Source organism: Neophocaena asiaeorientalis, unplaced genomic scaffold (assembly GCF_003031525.2).
Source record: "Neophocaena asiaeorientalis asiaeorientalis breed wild unplaced genomic scaffold, Neophocaena_asiaeorientalis_V1.1 scaffold249, whole genome shotgun sequence".
NCBI lineage: Eukaryota > Metazoa > Chordata > Mammalia > Artiodactyla > Phocoenidae > Neophocaena > Neophocaena asiaeorientalis.
The window spans coordinates 7,929,093-7,952,893 of record NW_020172625.1 but is presented as its reverse complement, the minus strand read 5'-3'; the positions used below and the strand labels follow the sequence as shown (position 1 = coordinate 7,952,893).

At 38.9% G+C, this 23,801-nt stretch overlaps 1 protein-coding gene across 2 annotated transcripts in view; it reads left to right on the top strand.

The window, feature by feature from the left end:
• GDA (guanine deaminase) overlaps nt 1-23,801 on the top strand; it is a 130,111-nt gene that overhangs the window by 39,031 nt on the left and 67,279 nt on the right. For both annotated transcript variants that reach the window (XM_024738919.1, XM_024738920.1), the window contains exons 2-3: nt 11,864-11,952; nt 19,537-19,708. In XM_024738919.1, the coding sequence (XP_024594687.1) occupies nt 11,864-11,952; nt 19,537-19,708 (261 nt within the window). The remainder of the gene's footprint in view (nt 1-11,863; nt 11,953-19,536; nt 19,709-23,801) is intronic.

The following is a 23,801-nucleotide window of genomic DNA, read 5'->3' as shown; positions in this document are numbered from 1 at the left end:
CTGGTGAGTGCTGGTCAGCACCGATCCTCTGTGCGGGAATCTCTCTGCTTTGCCCTCTGCACCCCTCTTGCTGCGCTCTCCTCCGTGGCTCTGAAGCTCCCACCCTGCCACCCCCAGTCTCTGCCAGTTAAGGGGCTTCCTAGTGTGTGGAAGCTCTTCCTCCTTCACAGCTCCCTCCCAGAGGTGCAGGTCCTGTCCCTATTCTTTTGTCTCTGTTTGTTCTCTTTTCTTTTGCCCTACCCAAGGACATGGGGAGTTTCTTGCCTTTCGGGAAGATTGAGGTCTTCTGCCAGCGTTCAGTAGGTGTTCTGTAGGAGCTGTTCCACATGTAGATGTATTTTTGATGTACTTGTGGGGAGGAAGGTGATCTCCACATCTTACTCCTCTGCCATCTTGAAGGTCCCCTGTCCCATTATTCTTGATGTTAACTTTGTTCACTTGGTTAAGGTGGTATTTACTAGGTTTCTCCAACATAAAGTTACTGTTTTTCTCTGTAAGCTAAATTTTGTGGGAGATATTTTGAAATTATGTAAATATCCTGTTCCTTAACAAATTTTCACCCACTAGGTTTAACATTCATTGATGATTTTTTGCATGAATCATTTATTACAATGATGGTTGCCAGATGCTCATTTTCTAATTTTGTCATTCCTTCCACATGTATTAAGTGGTATTCTACTGTAGGGAAGAACACTCTGTTATTCGTTCATTCATTTATTTAGACTCAAGAAGTCCTATTTTATTTACTGGGGTTTAATTCATTATTATTATTATTTATTTTGATGCTCAAATTGGCCTATATTTGGCTAGCAGGAGCTTCTTCAAGAGGGTTCCTAGGTGTTTTTTTTTTACCACTTTCTAATCGCATCTTTAGCATTTCCTCACTTTTGACACTTCTATTCCAGACTTACGTTGTACTTTCTGTGCTCCACCTGTAGTGTCATTCTGGTTCTTTCTAGTGGAGAATATGTAGAAACCAAGATCTGAGCATTAGGGGTGCTGATTAATACAGGGTGTCATTGTTTCTAGGCCCTTTTAACAAATAGACCTAGGAAGGATAGACATAGACACACACACACACACACACACACACAGTTTGCTTCTTGGTCATTTGGGTGTTCCATAGATTACCAGTGTGAGCATTTCATATAATATGGATTTTGATGTTTTTAAAAAATAACACTTACCGTAAGCAGAGCCCATGTGTGTGTGCACATGCATATACCTGTGCACATATATGTATGTGTATATCCTTCTTAGCTCTATCTGCATATGTGTGTGCATGCATGCACTTACTGATCTACCTAAGTTAAAAACCATGAGTTGACACAAATACCTCCAATTCAAATCCAGTATGACAGAGTTTGTTTTAGCCTTTCCCCTTTCCATTTTTGAAACTCCTTTCTGAGAAGCCTGGCTCTCATTATTCACAATATATTTACATACTTGCCTGTTACCCTTGTGTGTAATCACCATGGTGGCTGTCTCCTTAGCCACATCTCTGCACATTTAACTTGCCTCTTTGCCTCTGTACTTCTCCAGTCCCAGTTCCCTTGGCACTATTAGCCTTCTCAGTCTTGACCATCCCCTTCCCCCAACTGTCTCCATATTCCTGGCCCTAGCAGGCCCACCAACCTGAGCTGTATTAAGGGAAGGGAAGGAAGAGGAAAGACACTAAGAAATATATTATAAAGAAAAATAAACAAAAGGGGAGAGCTGTTTTATTTATTTCTGTGTGAAATGCTGTTTTAAAAATATATAATAGTGTTTAGTAGCCCTTACTTCGAGGCTGACTGTGGTTCAAATTCTAAATTTACCACCTACCAGGTGTGTAATCTTGGGCAAGGTACTTAACATCTCTGTGCCTCAGTTTTCTCACATGTAAAATGGGGCTAGTAATAATACCTGTCTCATAGGATTCTGGTGAGGTTTAAGTGAGTTAATATGTATAAAGTGTACAGGACAGTGTCTTGCACACAGTATTTTTATTATTATCAGACAACCTATCATTGTGAAATATGTTGTTTTTTTCCAATAAAAAATTACTAAATACCAATGAATCATTAGTGATGTCTTCATTATGTCATTAGTGAATCATTAGAGATAAGAAAAATTACTATGGTTACTTTTTCATCTATCAAAAAGTATATGTTCTCTACAGGAAAATAAGGCAGCCAGAATTGGTACTTTTCCAAGAGTTTTTTTTTTTTTAACCAGGCTGTGAAGTTAAAGGAAAAATCATTAAAAGTTATTGCCAATTAGAGATATTAGTTTAAGCCACTGGGATGGTTTTCAAATTATACAGTTTTAATTTGCATGCATCTTTTTAGGAGTCTGCATCAGAAGTTGGCAGTCTGTGGCCCATAGGTCAAATCTAGCCCACTGCTTGGTTTTTATATGCCCAGTGAGCTAAGTGTGGTTTTTACATTTTTAAAAAACTTATTTATTTTTATTGAAGTACTGTTGATTTACAGTGATGTGTCAGTTTCTGGTGTACAGCAAAGTGATCCAGTTTCATATATATATATATATATATATTCTTTTCTACTATGGTTTATTATATGATATTGAATATTTCCTATGCTATATAGTAGGACCTTGTTTTTTTAATCTGTTTTATATGTAGTAGTTTGTATCTGATAATCCCAAACACCTAATTTTTCCCTCCACCACTGCCTTTCCCCTTTAGTAACCATAAGTTTGTGTTCTGTGTCTGTGAATCTATTTCACAATAAGTTCATTTGTGTCATATTTTAGATTCTACATGTAAGTGATATCATATGATATTTGTCTTTCTCTTTCTGACTTACTTCACTTAGTATGATAACCTCTAGGTCCATTCATGTTGCTGCAAATGGCATTATTTCATTCTTTTTTACGGCTGAGTAGTATTCCATTGTGCATATATACTACATCTTCTTTATCCATTCATCTGTCAGTGGACATTTAAGTTGCTTACATGTCTTGGCTATTGTAAATAGTGCTGCAGTGAACATTGGGACGCATGTATCTTTTCTAATTATAGTTTTGTCTGGCTATATGCCTAGGAGTGAAATTGCTGGATCATATGGCAACTCTGTTTTTAGTTTTGTAAGGAGGCTCCACACTGTTTTCTACAGCGGCTGCACCAATTTACATTCCCAACAATGTAGGAGGGTTCCCTTTTCTCCACACCCTCTCCAGCATTTGTTATTTGTAGCCTTTTTAATGATGGACATTCTGATTGGTGTGAGGTGGTACTTCACTGTAGTTTTTTTGTTTTTTTTTTTTTGTTTTTTTTTTTTTTTTGCGGTACACGGGCCTCTCACTGTTGTGGTCTCTCCTGTTGCAGAGCACAGTCTCCAGACGCGCAGGCTCAGCAGCCATGGCTCATGGGCCCAGCCACTCCGTGGCATGTGGGATCCTCCCAGACCAGGGCACGAACCTGTGTCCCCTGCATTGGCAGGCAGACTCTTAACCACTGCATCACCAGGGCAACCCCTTCACTGTAGTTTTGACTTGTATTTCTCTAATAATTAGCAATGTTGAGCATCTTTTCATGTGCCTATTAGTCATCTGTGTGTCTTCTTTGGAGAAATGTCTATTTAGGTCTTCTGCCCATTTTTACATTTTTAAATGGTTTTAAAAAGTAAAAATATTTTATGACAAGTGAAAATTATGTAAAATGCAAATTTCATTTTCTATAAGTAAAGTTTCATTGGAGCATAGCCACACCTATTTGTGTATATCTTATCTATGGCTGATCTTGCTCTACAGTGACAGGGTTGAATAGTTACAACAGAGACAATACGGTCCACAAAGTCTAAAATACTTAATGTATGGCCCACTCTCACCACTATTATTCAACATAGTTTTGGAAGTTTTAGCCACAGCATTCAGAGAATAACAAGAGATAAAAGGAATCCAAATCAGAAAAGAAGTAAAGCTGTCACTGTTTGCAGATGACATGATACTATACACAGAGAATCCTAAAGATGCTACCAGAAAGCTACTAGAGCTAATCAATGAATTTGGTAAAGTAGCAGGATACAAAATTAATGCACAGAAATCTCTTGCATTCCTATACACTAATGATGAGTGAAGTAAGTCAGAAAGAAAAAAACAAATACCGTATGCTCACACATATATATGGAATCTAAGAAAAAAAAAAAGCTCATGAAGAACCTAGGGGCAAGACGGGAATAAAGACGCAGACCTACTAGAGAATGGACTTGAGGATATGTGGAGGGGGAGGGGTAAGCTGGGACAAAGTGAGAGAGTGGCATGGACATATATACACTACCAAACGTAAAATAGCTAGCTAGGAGGAAGCAGCCGCACAGCACAGGGAGATCAGCTCAGTGCTTTGTGACCACCTGTAGGGGTGGGATAGGGAGTGTGGGAGGGAGACGCAAGAGGGAAGAGATATGGGTATATAGGTATATGTATAACTGGTTCAATTTGTTGTAAAGCAGAAACTAACACACCATTGTGAAGCAATTATACTCCACTAAAGATGTTAAAAAAAAAAAAAAGAAAGTGTGCTGACTCTTGGTTTATACTGTTAGAAAAGCAGTCACAGAGGTCTGGAAGAATCTCAGGGAAGATGGGTCAAGTCCAGCAGATACTGCTGCCTCGCCTGGTGACCCTGGACAAGTCACATATCCTGGTCTGTTTCCTCATCTGTGAAATGAGAATATTGGACCTGAACATCTAAGTCCTTCATGCTACCCTTTGGTGCCTTCGTAACATGAGTTCACTCGATTCTACTTTTATAGGCTGACAGTTTATTTAAAAAAGCAGTCTCACTTCATCTTTTCCATTAATCTGTTTGATATGAATTGAGCTAATATGGCAATTTTCATCTCTGTCCAAAAGCTTCAGAAATCATTGAGACCTCACATTTTTATCTGATTTTATCTCCCATTACTGTGCCTGAGTGGATTTTGTGTTGCAATATATATTACCTTATTTTGTTAGATGGCCAAGCTATTTCACAATGGCCCAAAGAGCAGTTTATTCTGTTCCATAGCAACAAGCCTTTTGCCCACATTTGCCATCTGGTGTTTGAAGCCTGTATCTTGTGGAGATTTTTTTCATTAGCTGACAGTCATTGCTCATCTGCTTTTGGCTTTGGTATATCTGACATTCTCATTATTGCTCATCCTAAATAGTCTCTGTTTTAAGTAAGAGAGCACTTGGAGTTGTTTGCTTAATAGAAGGGATTCAGTTTCCTCATCTGGAAAACAAGGGTGTTGGATGAGAAGGTTCCTGCCAGTTGACACCATCTATGATTTTATGAAACTTGGGTTTTAATGACTTATGTATGTGATTGACAGCCCACCTAGACTGTGGTCTGTGAAGAGGAAGGCCATGCCATAATAGGCTCTCTTGGTGATGAATAACTGAGTAAGTGAATGAATGGCCACATAAGCCCAGGTAATATCAGGATGAGAGAGCCATTGTCCCATAAAGGCAATACCAACGGTATTTTGTAATTTTCCACATTCATTTTCCATAGTATTTTTAGAGGTTTCCTAAAAATAAATCTCAAGGCCGTGACCTACAAAGCCCCTTGCTACCTCCTCCATCTGATTTTTACTACTCTTTCTTCTGGTCTTTATACTATATCCCCACTGGTCGTCCTGGTATTTCAAAACATGCCAAGCATCTAATTTAAGTTTAATTTAAATATACATATCAGCGTCCTTGTACTGGCTGTTCCCTCTGCCTGGAATGCTCTTCCAAGAATGTGCAAGTGGTTTATTCCCTTCATGCAAATCTGTGCTCAAACATCATCTCTCAGAGAGACTATCACATCCCACGTCTTATTTTATCCATTTACTTTGCTTTATTTTTCATCATAGCACTCACTAATATATTCAATGTGTCTTATATGCCTCTATCAATTTATTGTTCCTAGCCCCTGGAATAGTGCTTTGCACACAGGAGTCACTCAAGCAGTAATTGTTGAGTGAATACATGAATGAGAACAAGAAAAAATTATCTATTAAGTACTTGATTTGTGACTTAAGGTTCTCTCCAACTCCACTGTTAAAGTACACACCTGTCTATAACACAACTTGTAGTTTTTTTGCCTCTCTGCCTCTGCACCTATCATTATTTACCCCTTCTATCCCTTTCCCTCTAATTCTGGATACTTATAAGTCCCAAATCCTACCCATCATTGTCTGAGTTCTGTCTTTTCTTTGAAACCTTCACTGACCAGGCCCACTATCTCTCCCTCTGAACTGGTGGGGCCAATGGCACTCTGTCATCATGCCCTCTCCCATCTGATTCATTATCTATCTCTCCGTGTCTTAACTCCCCAACCATAGGCTCTATGAATAGAGATTATTTTTATGTATTTCTATTTTGTTTTACTTTACACTTTCATGTATATTTTAAATGGAATTGACTGTTTTAGATAGAATAAAACATTTACTATTAACAATTTTGAATCTGCAAAGATATAAAGATGAAAGCAAAAATTACCCCCAAATTCTACTGTAAAGAGAAAATAACCACTGTGAACATTTAGACACACCAACCCAACACACACACACACACACACACACACACACACACCCCATATTATAAAAAATTGGATACCATATGTTATCTAGTACCTTAAATATTTTTTTGCATTGTTTTAAAAAAATTTAAGATTATATCGAGGATAATTCAGTAAATATGTCTTCACTGATACTTTTAATTGCTGCAGTTTCATCATATTTAACCAATCCCTTATTTGACTGACTTTGAAATTATTTGCAATTTTTAGCTATTGCAAATGTTTGATGTATATTTTTGGGGTAAGCGGGATGAGAGATTTGAAGAGAGGGTAGACTTGAAATCATCATGGTGGAGGGATGGAACATGCATTGACTAGAGAAATACTCTTCACGTTTCTTTTACTAATGTGCCCCCTAAAAGAATTTTGAAAAATTCTGTTCCCTTTTGCATTTTTAAAAGTTGATATGTATAGTTTTTATTAAATTTTAAAATGTTTAAAGCTTATAATTTCTGGCAAATTGTAAATATATACATGTTAAAATTAAGCTATGCTATTACTTTTTAAAAGATGTCTGATGGAATCAAAATATAGTGGTTTGATATCTACCTTAATCTATTTTTCAAAAAATCATGAACTAGCTCCTTATTAATGATCTGAAATGGTATACAGTCCCTTTTTCTTCTAGAATTACCAGTTCCATTCTCCTTTTCTTACAGAGTTTGTGCTAATACAGTATAGTTTTACACTTCAAAGCCTTTTACTGGTCAACCGTTGCAATGAAATTTGTGTGCATAAATGTAAATATGTAAAATTTCCTGGGGCCACGAGGAAATTTTAAAATGTGTATTACACATTTTGAAAAGTAATTTGTTAAATGTATTAATAAAATAAAAGAGCTGTTTTTTTCTTCCAACTAGGTAATGTATCTACGGATGAGTGTTACTTGTTGGTAGAATTAAATAGAAGCAGTATCAATTTTTTTCTTATTTTTCATTTTTATAGATGTAAGTGCTGAGAAACATTTTCACATTAATCAAGTAGATGGGAATGGGCAGAGTTTTGTTACAGCAATATTCCTCAATCCTTTGAACTCCTTTTGAGTTATTTGATAAAAAAAAATTGTGTATAGGGCTTCCCTGGTGGTGCAGTGGTTGAGAGTCCGCCTGCCGATGCAGAGGATGTGGGTTCGTGCCCCGGTCTGGGAAGATCCCACATGCCGCGGAGCGGCTGGGCCCGTGAGCCATGGCCGCTGAGCCTGCGCATCTGGAGCCTGTGCTCCGCAACGGGAGAGGCCACAACAGTGAGAGGCCTGCATACTGCAAAAAAAAAAAAAAAATTGTATATAAATTTATTACCAAAAAATACTTCTAATGATCTGTCAGTGGATAAGCAATTAGGCCTCCTGTCAGTTTTATTGACAGTAAAGACAGGGCTGGAGAAATGTCTTAGGGGGCCAGGCACAGACATTGGTTAGAGCACCTTTGAACTTGATGACTACGGATATTCTGTCTACTGTGTGGTGTGCTTGCCCCAGTGCTGCCTGGCTCCTCAGGTGCAGCCCAGAGAAGCAGGGCTGGGTTTCGTCAGGGTTGAAAATTCAGCACGTGTGTTAACTAAAAATTTAAGAAATATGAAAAAATAGCTGGTGGAATCCAGGCTGGACAAGGAAAGTGGTGAAAGATGGACTGGGGGAAAGTAGAGAGGAGAAAGTAAAGGGAGGCCTCTTTAAGGTGGATGATTGTTTGGAATAGCTGAAGTGGCAAACAGGAAAAAGAGGAAATGGTGGTCAGTTGTGTGATTCCGTAGTTTTAGAGGTAGAGCAGTTATGGATCGTGAACATGCCCAAGGTGTGGCCATGACGTGAAGTTCATAAACTTCATTTGTTCATAAACAGATCACATGAAGGTGAGTTCGTGGAAATAGGTGCTATGATCTCAAAAGGGTTGTCCATGTCGATATGACAAGGAGTGAAGGCAGGGCTTGCAGTGGAGAGATAGAGTGTGGGGCAGGCATCAACAAATTTGAACAATGAGAGAAGGCTGGTAAAGCAGAACAACAAAGAAGGAGGAAGAATGCCTTGAAAGCTGAAAGGAGTGGGTCTTAAGGGAGCTTTGCATGTTTACAAGAAGCTGCAGGAAAAATGGTTTAGAAATGGCCATGGTGGGTATGGAAACTCATTGCCTGACCCTGATGTAGGAATACCTGTCATTTGAGAAGTGTAGGGGAGGCCATGTCTTCAGGGAAGAGCCCCAGTTATCAGGAGGGAGAAACTCAGAGCAGATATTGAAGACACAGGGAAATTTGCTGTTGATGGATGGGCAGTAACAAGAAGTCACAGTGAAGTGGACAGTGGTAGGAGCAGGTCAGGAACAAGAAAGTAGCACACAGCTTTTTTTTTTTTTTTTTTTTTTCCAGTACGCGGGCCTCTCACCATTGCAGCCTCTCCCCTTGCGGAGCACAGGCTCCGGACGCGCAGGCTCAGCGGCCATGGCTCACGGGCCCAGCCGCTCCGCGGCATGTGGGATCTTCCCGGACCGGGGCACGAACTCGTGTCCCCTGCATCAGCAGGCGGACTCCCAACCACTGCGCCACCAGGGAAGCCCTAGCACAGAGCTTTTTGAAGAGAATGTTACAGATCAAGATCCCTGCTGTGTATTTGAGGAGCAGGTGAATTCTAGTTTTCATGTTGACTGAAGAAAACAGAAAAGAGGGCAGGTGGATTTAGTCCAGCGGTCTCTGAGGAGTAGGGCCTTTGCCCAACTACTCAACATCAGCTTTAATTTCATTGAAGATGTGTCTTGCTTGGTTGAAATAATTGAGGCTTACATGCTGCAGACATGCTGAATTATTATTTTAACGTATTTTTGCTTTTTATTGCCAGTATATCATTGGGATTATTTTTGTGCCTGTATTTATTATTATTTATTTAATAATTACATTACAAAAGGTATTGGCTTATATTATAATTTTCATTCTCTGTATATCTGTGTTTATGTATGTTGTGTATTTTGTCAGGTTTTGGTATGAGGATTATGGTAGTTTTTAGAAACAAAGAGGTATCCATTGTTTTCCACACTCTGGAGCTCTTAGCACAGACATTATCTGTTCTTTGTAAGCTAGAAAGAACTTCGCTAAAAAATTCTCTGAATGTGTGCTATCTAATATGGCATAATAAACACCTGAAATGCGGCTAATATGACTGAGGAACTGAATTTTCAAATTTATTATTTTTATTTTAAATTCTCATTTAAAAATTGATACTCATCTCAGTGTTTCAGGGACAAACTGGTTATGTGAGTCTATGTTTTGTAGATTATGTAAAGTCTAAATATATAGATGAAGTATTTCTAATGAAAATTTACCAGCCAAATTGAAATGTACTTTAAATGCAAAATATACCCTGGATTTTAAAGACTAAGAAAAAGTAAAACTAGTAACTTTTACATTGATTTTATGTTGACATGATAATTTTTTGTCATGGCCACCTATGTTGTTAAATAAAAGATGTTATTAAAATTAATTTTACTATTCCTTTTTATCCTTTTAGTGTGGCTATTAGAAAATTTAAAATTATAAATGTGGCTTGCATTTGTGACAGGCATTATATTTCTATTAGACAGCATGGTTCTGAACCATGAGCTTTTCTAAAAGGTAGTAAAACTTCCTCAGTTTCTTTTTTTTAAATTTTCATATCTGCTTTTATTTTTAATTAATTTTTATTGGAGTATAGCTGATTTACAATGTTGTGTTAGTTTCTACTGTACAGCAAATTGAACCAGTTATACATATACATATATCCACTCTTTTCTAGATTCTTTTTCCATTTAGGTCATTACAGAGTATTGAGTAGAGTTCCCTGTGCTATGCAGCAGTTCCTTATTAGTTATCTATTTTATATATCGTAGTGTGTATTTGTCAATCCCAATCTCCCAATTTATCCCTCTCCTCATTTTCTTATAGAGTTACTGGTTCATTCAGTTTTCCTATCTCTCCAGAATAAATTTTGATCATTTATATCTTCCTCAAAAGTATTTATTTCAAATGTATGAATATAGTACTTTAAAATATTTCCTTTCTTCCTCCCTCCCTCCCTCCCTCCCTCCCTCCCTTCCTTTCAGTAATGGTAAATGGTAACTCAGCTCTAAGATACACTGATAAAATTCTCTTTTTGTGATTTTCAATTAATTTTATATCTGCTTTGACATTTATTGATTCAAATATATTTTTAGAATCATCCAATTACTTTTCCTTATTTGTAGGAACTACATTTTTGTTTTCTCTTCTGATAAAAATCGCTGTTTTTTAAAAAAGGATATCATCAATGAATAGAGAAGTCAATATTTATTTTATTTTATTTTCTGTTCCACAAACTATTTTTCCTGCCTTCTAATTGTTTAGATAAATTTTATATAAAAGTTTTCTTTCAATATTTCATGTTCCATGAAACATTTATTTTTACAATATTGCATTTAAAAATGAAACAGGATATGTCCTGCACATATATTTCATTTTTCTTTGTCCTTTCTGGCTTTGCAATCCACTTTTACAGAGAAAGCAATCACACTGTACTTAAAAAGAATCAACAATAGATGCAATGTATCTACCATTTAAATGTTCCAGGGATGTGCTAATTTCTCAATTGAAATTACCATATTTAGCCTTCACAGTAGTTCTGTGAAGTATGTACTGATGGTATCCTCAGTTTGCAGATGGGGAAACCAGACCAAGAGGGATTGGAACCCATCCAGGGTTTCTCACCTATTGCCCATGGACTCACATGCTCCACAGGAGAGATCATTCTGTTAGTTTCTCATGCACAATACTAGAAAAATATAGCAGACCTCTTTATAGCAGATGTCTAGCATCAGAACATCAACATAGTTCATGCTAAGATTCCATTGTCAGGCAATTATTACATGCAGTTATGTTCAGTGTTCATAAATTGTCCCATGGTATACTACTACTGTGTTCTGGACTTGGGTTTCCTATAACAGCCTAACAAAAATCTTTCATTCATCTGCAGTGAGGTACCCTTTCTATAAACAATTGTTTCCTTTAATCATTTGGGGTGTGGGGAGAAATAGATACCAATTAGCCATTTTTAATACTGTGTGTCTTCAAATTAGAATTTTTAAAGTCTTATATCTACAGAATGGCAGAAAAGGAGAAACTTCATACAGTTTACTTCTTTGGGCAAGCAAAGGCAAATCCCTGTCTTTTTGCCTCTGAACTCTATCCCATTTGCTGCCAAATACCTTTTAAAATTAATTTAGCTATGGTATAGTCTCTTTTAAGATTTAGATATTTAATAACAACAAATGACTATGGTTCATTAATTTGTGATTCTTTTCTTTCTTTTTTTTAAAGATAGTGTTTTTGGAAGAAGCGTCCCAACAAGAAAAGCTGGCCAAAGAATGGTGCTTCAAGCCATGTGAAATAAGAGAACTGAGCCACCAGTAAGTCAGAGCCAACATTTTTCCCTTTTACTTGATGCTGTTAACTAGTCTCAGATGATAAGAACTTGTCTTGAGAGACAGAGGACTATGGTTCATTAATTTGTGATTCTTTTCTTTCTTTTTTTTAAAGATAGTGTTTTTGGAAGAAGCGTCCCAACAAGAAAAGCTGGCCAAAGAATGGTGCTTCAAGCCATGTGAAATAAGAGAACTGAGCCACCAGTAAGTCAGAGCCAACATTTTTCCCTTTTACTTGATGCTGTTAACTAGTCTCAGATGATAAGAACTTGTCTTGAGAGACAGAGGGTTTTTTTTTTTTTTTTTTTAAGGATGAGGTGGGAAAGAGAAGGTAAATAGAGAATATGGAGCTGAAAGACAGAAACTTTGAAAACTAGAGGCTGCCATCATTCATTTACTTCTTCAGCAAATATTTGTTGAGCTTATCATGTGTAAGAATAGGATCTGGAGGTGAAAATGATCTACAGAGCCTTGGTCCTCACTGGGTTTACGGCCCATGGGGGACAGGGAGAATAAACAAGTGCACAGATACGTAAGCATGACAGTGATGCCTTCTATAAAGGAACTAATGAGGGAGCATGATAGAGATAAATTAGTGCTGTGGAGGGGAGTTCGGGGAGGAATAACTCTGACAGTGTGCTTAGGGAAGACCTATCTCCAAAAGTGCATTTGAGCTACGATTTTATGTTCCAGCTACTTTAGTGGTTAATATTTGTGCCAAATGTGTTTCCTGTTGATTGGTCTACTCTCTTCATAGCCTGGGTGATTTGTCTTATAGAAATGGGAATACTTTTTTTAAACTCAAAGATTTTGTCTGGTTTCAGGCCAAGTATGTTTCCAAAGTCAATGAAAGTTCCAAAGTCAACCAAAATCATTTACATTCTACAAACACTTTTATAACTTGGGAAGTGGCTTTAGAGTAATGTAGTGAGAACACTGAATTAGGAATTAGAACACGTGCCACGAATCCTCACCCTACAGCTCTGCAGCTGTTAGATGGAAAGCAAGCCACTTCCCCTCTTTGAGCTCGTCTCCTGGGCTGTTGGCAAAGAATTGTCCTAGATTGTGGTAGACACCTTGTCCACTGCAGGAGGACTGTGAATTGGGTTCCCCCATAGGCTTTGAGGCAGAGGAGCTGGCCACAGTCCAGAGGGATGGGGTGACTGACCCTAAAGTTTTGTTGCACTTATACTCACGTCTCCTCCTCCTTCCCTCTCTGTGCTGCCTCCCTGTTGGCTTAGAAGCATGTGGCCAGTGGGCATGCAGATGAGTCCAATGGACATGGAGGTCATTTTAGGCACCTCTGCTCTTGCCATCTGTTTCCTCTGCTAGATTTTCTTGAGAATATATGTTGAGGAATAACTGACATTTATAAGTCACCTTCTTGCATTGCTTTGTCCTGAAAGATTAGAAGGTGGCTTGGGAGTGGATGAGATGGAGGTTGGGAGAGGGTGGGAGGATGGTGGAGTGGCTGGAGGATGGGCAGTGAGGTGAGCACATCTGTGGGTCTTCATATCCTTTTGTCCCTCTTTATGAGGTTGCTTTTGGAGTTAAATCCATCTGACAAATGTATATGCCAGGAGACCTGTAAGCACTACACACAGAAAAGTGAGAAGGCAAGAAAAATTGTGAACTTTGGTGGAAGACTAAAATCTTTGAAGACAAATTATATTTAAAATGCAAAGTGATTTTTATATCAAACCTATAAGATAGGTACCGTTGAATTTCTTCAAGTCAGGATTAAAATACATGATGTCTCTGACAGTCTGTTTAATAGAGTCAGTGTACCTACAGGTATCTCAGCACTGTGTGGATTTTTTTTCAAATGAAAATTACTGCTGGAGCACTCTGAGCTGTGCTTTGATAGGAGTGGATTAGACTATGACCATGGACCTGAGAGAGGTTGACAGGGCCAGGATTAGGGTGAGGCAAGTGAGGCATTCACCTTGAGCACAGAATTTAAGGATTTGGGGGAGGGCAAAAAACTTACTAATCAAGATAAATAATACTTTAATGCAGTTTAATGCAGTATTTTTAAAAATCAAAATTAATGCAAAAAACCCACAAAATACCAAACAAAATACCAAAATTATTAATAAGGACAAGATGTTGTTGTTTGTTTCACGCCCCTGCATTTTTGTGCAATGAAAGAGTGGTTTTCAAACAGCCCAGGATTCCCAGGCCCTTGGGACCATCGCATCCCCAGCATTGCATGTTGACGAGGGTTGCCAATAGTGTGCAAGCAGACTGAGTAACTTAAGCTATTATATAGAAGTTCATGTGTTTTGATTGTAGGGCTTTTTCTAGCATTTTCCACTTGGTTAAAAGGTGGATGTTCTGACAACTGTATATAGGGGCACATATTGTTCTTTCTCCTCAGGTTCTGGTACAGCCTAGGCAGCACTGCAAGTTTGGGATGTGAAGTTGATGGTTTTTATCTGGGGAAAGTTGAGATTTTCTGAGGAAGTTAGGATAGTGATTAAGTAAAGTGAAAAGAGCAAAGTGGAAAAGCAGGAGAAAGGAGAGCTTTCTCACCTTCTCCTGCTTCAGCCTTCAAGACCCCCTGCTTTGCCTGCAGTTTGACTTTTGATGGCAACCATTTAGCTGCAAGTGATATCTTGAGTGGAGTTCTAAGCCTGGCTGGGCCACTAATCATCCTTAAGCTTCCTTTGTTGTTTCCGTAGAATGAGTAGCTGGGCTCAGTGAGCGCTAATCTCACGTGCAGCTCTGACAGTCCACACACTCCTGCATGTACTGCTATCTGTAATAATCCTGGAGTATAACTTTGATTATGTGACTGTTTCTATTAATAAGCATTTCATAATACCTCCTGTTTCCTGAAAAGGATTACTAGGCTTTCTGGATGAAAGTTAAACTTCTGATACAGTAAATCCTTGCTCCCTGTCGCCTCTGAAGACTTTGTATCCTGTGTTATCTCCTTTAGTTCTTTCATCTCTGGTACCTTCAGAATATGCTCAGGTTTCTCCTACATGGAAAACAAAAGGTGACTTTCACTCTTCCCCTACATTACCATTCTAACTTTCACTACCGAATAGTTTTTGCCCAGTATTTTCTCTACACCTGTCTTTCCTGTTCATGGCTCTCTCCTCAGCACCTAGGACAGTAACTAAAACACACTAGGACTGGGTAAGTAGTTGGATAATAAAGGACTGCATCCATGTGAAATCAGGTGTCATTGTATGGAAATGAGAGCTCGCAGGGTCTGGACTCTTGCAGTTTTCAACACTGGTCACTGTCCTGCACTCCTTCCCTAAATTGCTGTCCTCAGCACCTATCATAGGTGTCTGTCTCCCTGACGATGATTCTGTCTAGACTGAGCACGACCTTCTCTTCCTCAATCCTACTCTTTAAGTGGAGGCTACTGCTCAAGGTTTAGTTTCATTCTTTCTTCCACAGAAATCTCCGGCACCACCAACTTCTAGGGTTACCTAATCAGGGGAGACAGTCGAATCTGAATGCCATCTTTAACTCTGTGACCTCTTACTGAATGTGTTCAATTGCTTTTTGGAGACTTGTAGGTCATACTTTGACTGTAGGCTTAGTATGACATTGTCCCTCCCTCAAAATAGACTTTCCTTTTAAATTCTCTGTACTTGATGTCATGTATTCAGCATCACACGCTCAGAAACTTACTCTGACTCTTTCCTCTGCTAACTAGAGCTAATAAAAATCAAGTTCTTTCTCTCATATTTATCCTTTCTTCAGAAATGCTCTCATGCTTGAGAGATTGAAAGAGTGTCCCCACACGTGCCTGCCACCACCAGACTCAACTTCCTAAACCTGGGGTTCAATATGTCACAGTTCTGCCAAAGAAGATAAAAAACAAAGGAGCAAATATTCTCATGATCCCCTCCCCCTTGGCTACAGAATAACAAATACATGTTAATTCACTAAATTGAGTATTCAAGACACTTTCTTAAAAAAACTTTTTTGTAGTTGTTTTTTAGGAAACATTTTTTATATAGTAAAGTGCATAGATCTTATATAATTTGATAAATTTTGGCAAATATATATTTGTCAAACATACCAATCAAGATATAAAACATTCCTTCATCCTAGAAAGTTCCCTGTGCGGCTTCTAGTCACTGTCCAGCCCCTTATCAGCAGCTAATGTTTGATTTCTATCACTTAGATTAATTTTGCCTGTTTTTGAACATCACATAAATGTAATAACTCAATATATACTCTTCTGGGCTTCCCTGGTGACGCAGTGGTTGAAAGTCCGCCTGCTGATGCAGGGGAAACGGGTTCGTGCCCCTGTCCGGGAAGATCCCTCATGCCGCGGAGCGGCTGGGCCCGTGAGCCATGGCCGCTGAGCCTGCGCTTCCGGAGCCTGTGCTTCGCAACGGGAGAGGCCACAACAGTGAGAGGCCCGCGTACCGCAAAAACCAAAACCAGAACAAAAATATGTACTCTTCTGTGTCTGGATTCTTCCATTCAAAATAATGTTTTTGAGATTCACTCATACTGTTATGTATACTAGTAGTTCAGTCTTTTTCATTGCAAATAGTGTTTCATTGTATCAATAGACCACAGTTTGTTTATCTACGTTCCTGTGGTATTTGGATTGTTCCCCCCACCTTTTTGTTATTGGAGTATAATTGCTTTACAATGTTGTGTTAGCTTCTGCTGTACAATGAAGTGAATCGGCTGTATGTGTACATCTGTCCTCTCCCTCTTGGACCTCCCTCCCACCCTACCCACCATCCCACCCATCTAGGTCATCACAGAGCACCAAGCTGAGCTTCCTGTGCTTTACAGCAGGTTCCCACTAGCTATCCATTTTACACACGGTAGTGTACCTAACCTCCCTAATCTCCCAATCTCAATCCTAATTTCCCAATTCGTCCCACCCTCCCTTCCCCCCATGTCCACATGTCCATTCTCTACATTTACGTCTCTATTCCTGCCCTGGAAGTGGGTTCATCTGCCCCATTTTTCTGGATCCCACATATATGTGTTAGTATACAATATTTTTTTTCCTCTTTCTGACTTACTTCGCTCTGTATGACAGACTCTAGGTCCATCCACATCTCTACAAATGACCCAATTTCATTCCTTTGTATGGCTGAGTAATATTCCATTGTATATAGGTACCACATCTTCCTTATCCATTCATCTGTCATTGGACATTTAGGTTGTTTCCATGTCCTGGCTATTGTAAATTTGAGGCTAGTATGAATAAATCCCCCATAAAGTCTTATATGATCCTTTTTGTAAACATATGTTTTATTTCACTTGGGTAAATTACTAGGCGTGAAATTGCTCCTTCTGTCTCTCTGTTTGTCTCTCTCTCTTACACACACACACACACACACACACACACACACACACACACACACGTCCTCTCTCACCCCTGATGTCCTCAACTAGATTATAATCTCTTTGAGGACAAGAAGGTGTCTTATTTTTCTTTGGACTCAAGGTGTAGCAGAGTTTCTTAAACATAGTAGATACTTGGGAAGTATTATTTGATTGAACAATTCAACTACATGAAGAAGTCACATTGCCATTCCATGTTATGATGGTGGGGACAGTAAAAGCCCCAAGGACTGAAGTGTTCTGGAGAGGTCAGTGACTGACACCGAAGAGGAATCTGTATTTCCTTCTCCCTCTCTGCATGCCCCCACGTTGTAGGCCCACTTACTGCAGCCTTCTTGAAGTACTTGTAGGTTGTCACTGCTTTTCATTTCCAGAGTGAATGAAAAATTCAGAGGGTAGTGACCAAGAACACTGAGGCTACTGCCTGGGCTCTAGAGCTGAAGCTGAATGATTACTTTTTTCAAGCTATTTAAATTTCCTGAGCTTGAGTTTACTCTTGTGAAGATGGGGATTACAATACTACTTCTTAAGTTTGTTGTGAGCGTTACATCATCATCACAAGTAATTTTTTTGGTGCTTTCCATTATCTAGGCACTGTTTTTTCAAATATTAACTCGATCCTCACAACAGCCCTATGGTGAAACTACTATCTCCGTTTTATGTAAGGGGAAACTGAGTCACAGAGCAGTTAAAGAATATCCCACTGCTGGTTTATGGTGGGGCATAAATTCAAAATCAGGCAGTATCGGTCAAGAATGTGTATACTCAAACCTTATAATAAACTGCCTTCCACAAATAAGATGATGTACGTAGAATGCCATGCCCAGTGCCCAGTACATGTCCGATTTCAGTAAACATTGCCTGCTGTCACCATCATCATTAGCATCACCACCATTCCTAATTCTCATTTTTATTTTTTTAATTTTTTTTTGGTTTTTTTGCGGTACACGGGCCTCTCACTGCTGTGGCCCCTGCCGTTGCGGAGCACAGGCTCCGGACGTGCAGGCTCAGCGGCCATGGCTCACGGGCCCAGCCGCTCCGTGGCATGTGGGATCCTCCCGGACTGGGGCACGAACCTGCGTCCCCTGCATCGGCAGGCGGACTCCCAACCACTGCGCCACCAGGGAAGCCCCCTAGTTCTCATTTTTTAAAAATAAAGCATTTATAGATACCCGTGGCTTTATTTGTCTTCCATTTAAGTGGTAGACATTTGAATTGGTACTATATGGGATTCTTTATTATGTCCAATTCTGAGTTCCAGTTCCTTATGTATATAAAAATGTAACTAATATTTCCTTGCGGTGATGGTGGTGGTGGTGGTGCATACTGTATTTTAACAAATACCTGCTTGGATGCAATTAGACACTTAATAGACACCAGTGAACCAGATGATTTCTTTAGAAAAGCTTTAAGTATCTATTAGCATTGGGCTGCCTCAGTTCTGTGGGCAGTGCCACTGAAAACTCTAGAAAACATCGTTCTAGGACTTGCTGTTATAAGAGTTAATAGAAATAGGAAAATTGATGGGTGGAGCAGTGGAGTGATCAGAAACATCTGGAGAATGGTTGTCATCGCATTGCATGTGTCTCTTCACTTAACTGTTTATACCACTCACCCACTGACACTCTCGTCTTCTCAGATTGCCCTTCCCTAGCCAGCCTCAGTTTGCTCTTGTTGCTTGTTTCAGAACTCAGCCCCTCCATCACATGGGACAGGACTAGATTTCTTGCAGTCAGCCAAGGTCAAGATGTCCATTGGGACTAAAATTGTGGCCATTCTGTTTCTCATCATCAGTCATCCGTAGTGACTTGTGTGTAATTCCTCATCGTGGCTCTAGAAGCTTTGACCTCCTCTCTCATCTTTGCCCTCTGTCCTACAACCCCCAATTGTGAGAACAAAGTCATACGATTAAACTGTAGCTTCAGACATTTCTTGTGCAACGACTGCTTTGCTTCTGCTCACTGCTGTGCTTTTCCCTCCTTTCATGATCTCTGGTAAACTTTACACCAAGACATTCCAATTTAGGACTGTTATCTCTCCTAGTAGAGTTTCATTTTTATTTTCTGATCTCTAAATAATAGAATAATTTACATTCATCTGATTGCATTGGCTCTAAACCTGGGTGGAGTAAACAATTAAATCATTGTATAGAGAAAATGTGATTTAAAGATATGGAAAATGACTAAAGATGTTATTAAATTCTTTTCTCCCTATCTTAATTTCCAGTGAGTTCTTCATGCCTGGGCTGGTTGATACACACATCCATGCCCCTCAGTACTCTTTTGCCGGGAGTAACGTAGACCTCCCACTTTTGGAGTGGCTGACCAAGTACACATTTCCTACAGAACACAAATTCCAGAGCATCGACTTTGCTGAAGAAGTATATACCAGAGTTGTTGTAAGTATCCTGCTTATGAGTATTGGTGCATTGTGTTCAGTCATCTATAGAAACATCCATTTCTTGGGGGCAGATTTAAGTTATTAAAAATAGGCAGTTAAGGCTATACTAGACTGTACAGACTTCTTCAGTTCTTTCACAGCTCAGTGAGTTTGTGACCACTTCACCTACACAGCTAGCCACTAGCAAAGAGACAGCTTGAATCTAAATCCTCAAATCCCCTGGGTTCTCATTACTCTCACTTACTTCTCGTTTTACTTTACTAAATTTGGGTTGAATGCATATGTGTGTTCCTTTACTCTTGCCAATCCACAGTGACGTTCTAGGTACCATATGGAATAGCTGTGTAACCTTTGGAAAGTTCTGTGACTCATTTTCCCCATTTGTAAAAAAAAACAGAGATAATGATAGTACCTACTTCTTAGGACTGTTATGATAATTAAGCAAGTTAGTATTTGTTACGCTCTTAAAATAGTGCCTGACGTATGTATTTGCTTTACAGAATACCCAAGGAAATCTAAAATTAAACTTTCAAGTTACAGTGAGAAGGGTATCACATTATTTTGGTAGCTTCGAAAGGAGGAAAATAGGATGGTCCCCTGTTGCAGGGCGTGTGGGAATGTGATGAGCATTAACCCAGTAGAGGGAACTACGGAGCTAGTTCAGTCAGAGAACAGTGGCTGTGGTGTGTGCCAACTAAAGGCCCTGAAATGTCCTTCCTTCCACTCTATCAGGAAAATCAGTTCCCTTTATTCTACTCCAACCCTATGCCCAGTCCACTCAGCAGCCAGAAATAACTTCGGCAGCTGAGAATTAAAGCTGCCAATATCCTATCTGACCACTAACTCTTGTCATCTAGCATACTTAGTCTGAACATTCCTGCATTTTTATTGGACCCATTGATGGTTTTTCTCTTAAAGTAATGGTGTGAGGGTGATAATATTATAAGCCTTATACAGTGACCTAGCCACCCTGCCAGTTTCCCAGATCTTGCATCATCCAAGCCTTAAAGAGTAAAAGCAAGTGCTATCATTTATATACTTGCCTTGCTTAGTTATAAATTCAGTGTAATTGTGGACTTTACATATTTAGCACGGATCCACGTGACACCAGAAAAACTGAGAAGGACTAAGGCTGTGTTGGAAGTTGCTGGTGCATTGTGTTAATGAATTGTGTTAACCACATCAAATCTTTTTATTCTCAAAATTTATTTATACCTTGCATTGTTCTGAAAAGCGTTAGAGATATCTTAAAATTGCATTGTATACAAGAGAAGAAAATGAGTCATGAAATCACAGCAAAGGGAAAAAAAGGAGGAGGAAAAATAAAATAAAGCCAAGAGGTAAATGTGTACCATGGGGGTCCATGCACTTGTTAGGATTTGTCACACATTTGGCTTTAACTGACTCAGAGAGGGAAATCAAAGTATTTCATGTCAGTGAGTACAAAATAGGTGAAATAGGTGTTATTCTCTACAAGTACTTTCGGTGTACACATCCTCTGTTTCTGATTATGAGCAGGCCCATAGACTTTAAGAGTTGGATGAACTGAGAGTATAATTGACATTTGTTTAAGAAAGTTGAGATTTGTTAACTAGAACCTGTCCCTAAGGCTGAAGACTGCCTGTGGCAATGCAAAGGGGGTGCTAAGGCAGTACCCATGAACCAAGACATTTTTTGTTTTGTTTTTTATTTTCTGCCTCAGAAAACAGTCCTGGATCTATTCTTCAAGAAATGGGCAATCCAGACAGACCCCAGAGTTTTGCACCACAGATTTTGACAGTGATAATTTAATCTGAAAGTAATTTAAAGTATATATTAGCAAGCATCTCCTAAGATTGTTAAGAAAAAAATCCCAGTCAGTCAGTCCTGGAATATCTCCCTTTAAACATTGCAAACTGGGTGATAGATTGAAGTTTCAAATTGGACTTTGGACTGGAATGAACCAAAAAGACTCGAAAGTTCAGGAATCTGTATATTATATAGATTATAGTCAAGGGACTGGAGAGTGAGATTCTTGGTAAATATGCCAAGACAAACTGATTGCAAATATTCTCCTAGATAATAGAATGAATATGCTTACTCAATGGGGTTGTCAAATTCAGCAGATAAATTCAACTAATTCCAAAGAGGTGTCAGGTCATTAAAGTACAGGTGAAAAGACAAGGAGTCAGGCCACTCTTTTCCCCTATTTTAGCTCGTAGAAGTTGTATAACCTGTTAAGGGGCCTGTTGATACTGGCGTTGAAGCTCATTAGTAGTTGGCAATCTATTTTGAGCTCAAAAGGCTTGGTCTCAAGAATTGACAATTCTTATCAAGAATTGAAAGCAGGGGAAAGGTTGGGAAGCACAGCCAATATTTTGATGCTATTCCTGACAGATTTCTTTATAAATTGGAAAGTCATCATTAATGGAAAAGCCCTCTCAAAAGCTTATGAGAAACTAGGGTGGAACAGATGCCCAGAAACCCAAACATATAACATGCGAAGAAGAAAAGTAGCTGCATTTTAGACGGCTTACCTAGTAAGATTTTTCAGCCAAATTCTTTCCTTACTTTTTCAACTACATAAGTCACACACATGTCGCTGAACGCAGTGGGAACCAACAGGAGTAGCATTGGGGGTTCTTTCTTCTCTCCCTCCTTCCCTCTCTTCTTTCCTATTTTTCCCCTCCTCTATGGGCTCTCCCTGTCCTGTCCCTTAAATGTAATTTGGGCCGATTCTTGAACTTTCTAGTCTTTCTAGTTTGTTCCAGTCCAATTTGAAACTGCAGTTTCTCATCTAGAAGCTTTTCTGTATGAAAAGCGTTTTCCCCCCTGACTCAGAGGAAGAACTTGCTGTTGGTGAATGGGTAGTACTTCCGTTGTCATTGTTGCTAATTAGCTGAAATTTTCCATTTTCATCTATTCTTCAAGCCCATTGTAGAAAGGTGTTTAAAGTGTTGAGAATTTAGAAAATGTCAGATTATACTTCTGTTTTAATTTTGAGTTTCATTTTATTTTGCTTAGTAAATGTAACGTGTGTGGTTATTTTCCTTGGGAATTAGTTCACTGTTATTTTATGACCCAATAAAAGGTCAATTTTTATGATTATTCTACACATTTTAAAAAAGACTCTGTTTTCTCTGTCAATATGACTTTTTAAAATATCTGTTAGATTAGGTTGTTAAAAGTGTTAAACAAGTCTTGTATCGTTTTCCTCTATAGTCTCCCACATAATAAGACAAAAAACTTAAATAGTCTTCCCTTAAAGATGCAGCCCCCTCACCATGTCCTGTGTTACATCGCGTGAGATTTTAGTTCCTGTTTTTTTTTTTCTTGGCCATCTACATACATTTAATTTAAAATGTTTTTTAAGTTAATTTAATTTTATACAGCAGGTTCCTTTTTTTTTTTTACATCTTTATTGGAGTATAATTGCTTTAAAATGGTGTGTTAGTTTCTGCTTTATAACAAAGTGAATCAGTTATACATATACATATGTTCCCATATCTCTTCCCTCTTGCGTCTCCCTCCCTCCCACCCTCCCTATCCCACCCCTCTAGGTGGTCACAAAGCACCGAGCTGATCTTCCTGTGCTATGCGGCTGCTTCCCACTAGCTATCTGTTTTACGTTTGGTAGTGTATATATGTCCATGCCACTCTCTCACTTTGTCACAGCTTACCCTTCCCCCTCCCCATATCCTCAGGTCCATTCTCTAGTAGGTCTGTGTCTTTATTCCTGTCTTACCCCTAGGTTCTTCATGACATTTTTTTTGGTCTTAGATTCCATATATGTGTTAGCATATGATATTTGTTTTTCTCTTTCTGACTTACTTCACTCTGTATGACAGACTCTTGGTCCATCCACCTCACTACAAATAAGTCAATTTCGTTTCTTTTTATGGCTGAGTGATATTCCATTGTATATATGTGCCACATCTTCTTTATCCATTCATCCGATGATGCACACTTAGGTTGTTTCCATCTCCGGGCTATTGTAAATAGGGCTGCAGTAAACATTTTGGTACATGACTCTATGTGAGTTATGGTTTTCTCAGGGTATATGCCCAGTAGTGGGATTGCTGGGTCATATTGTAGTTCTATTTGTAGTTTTT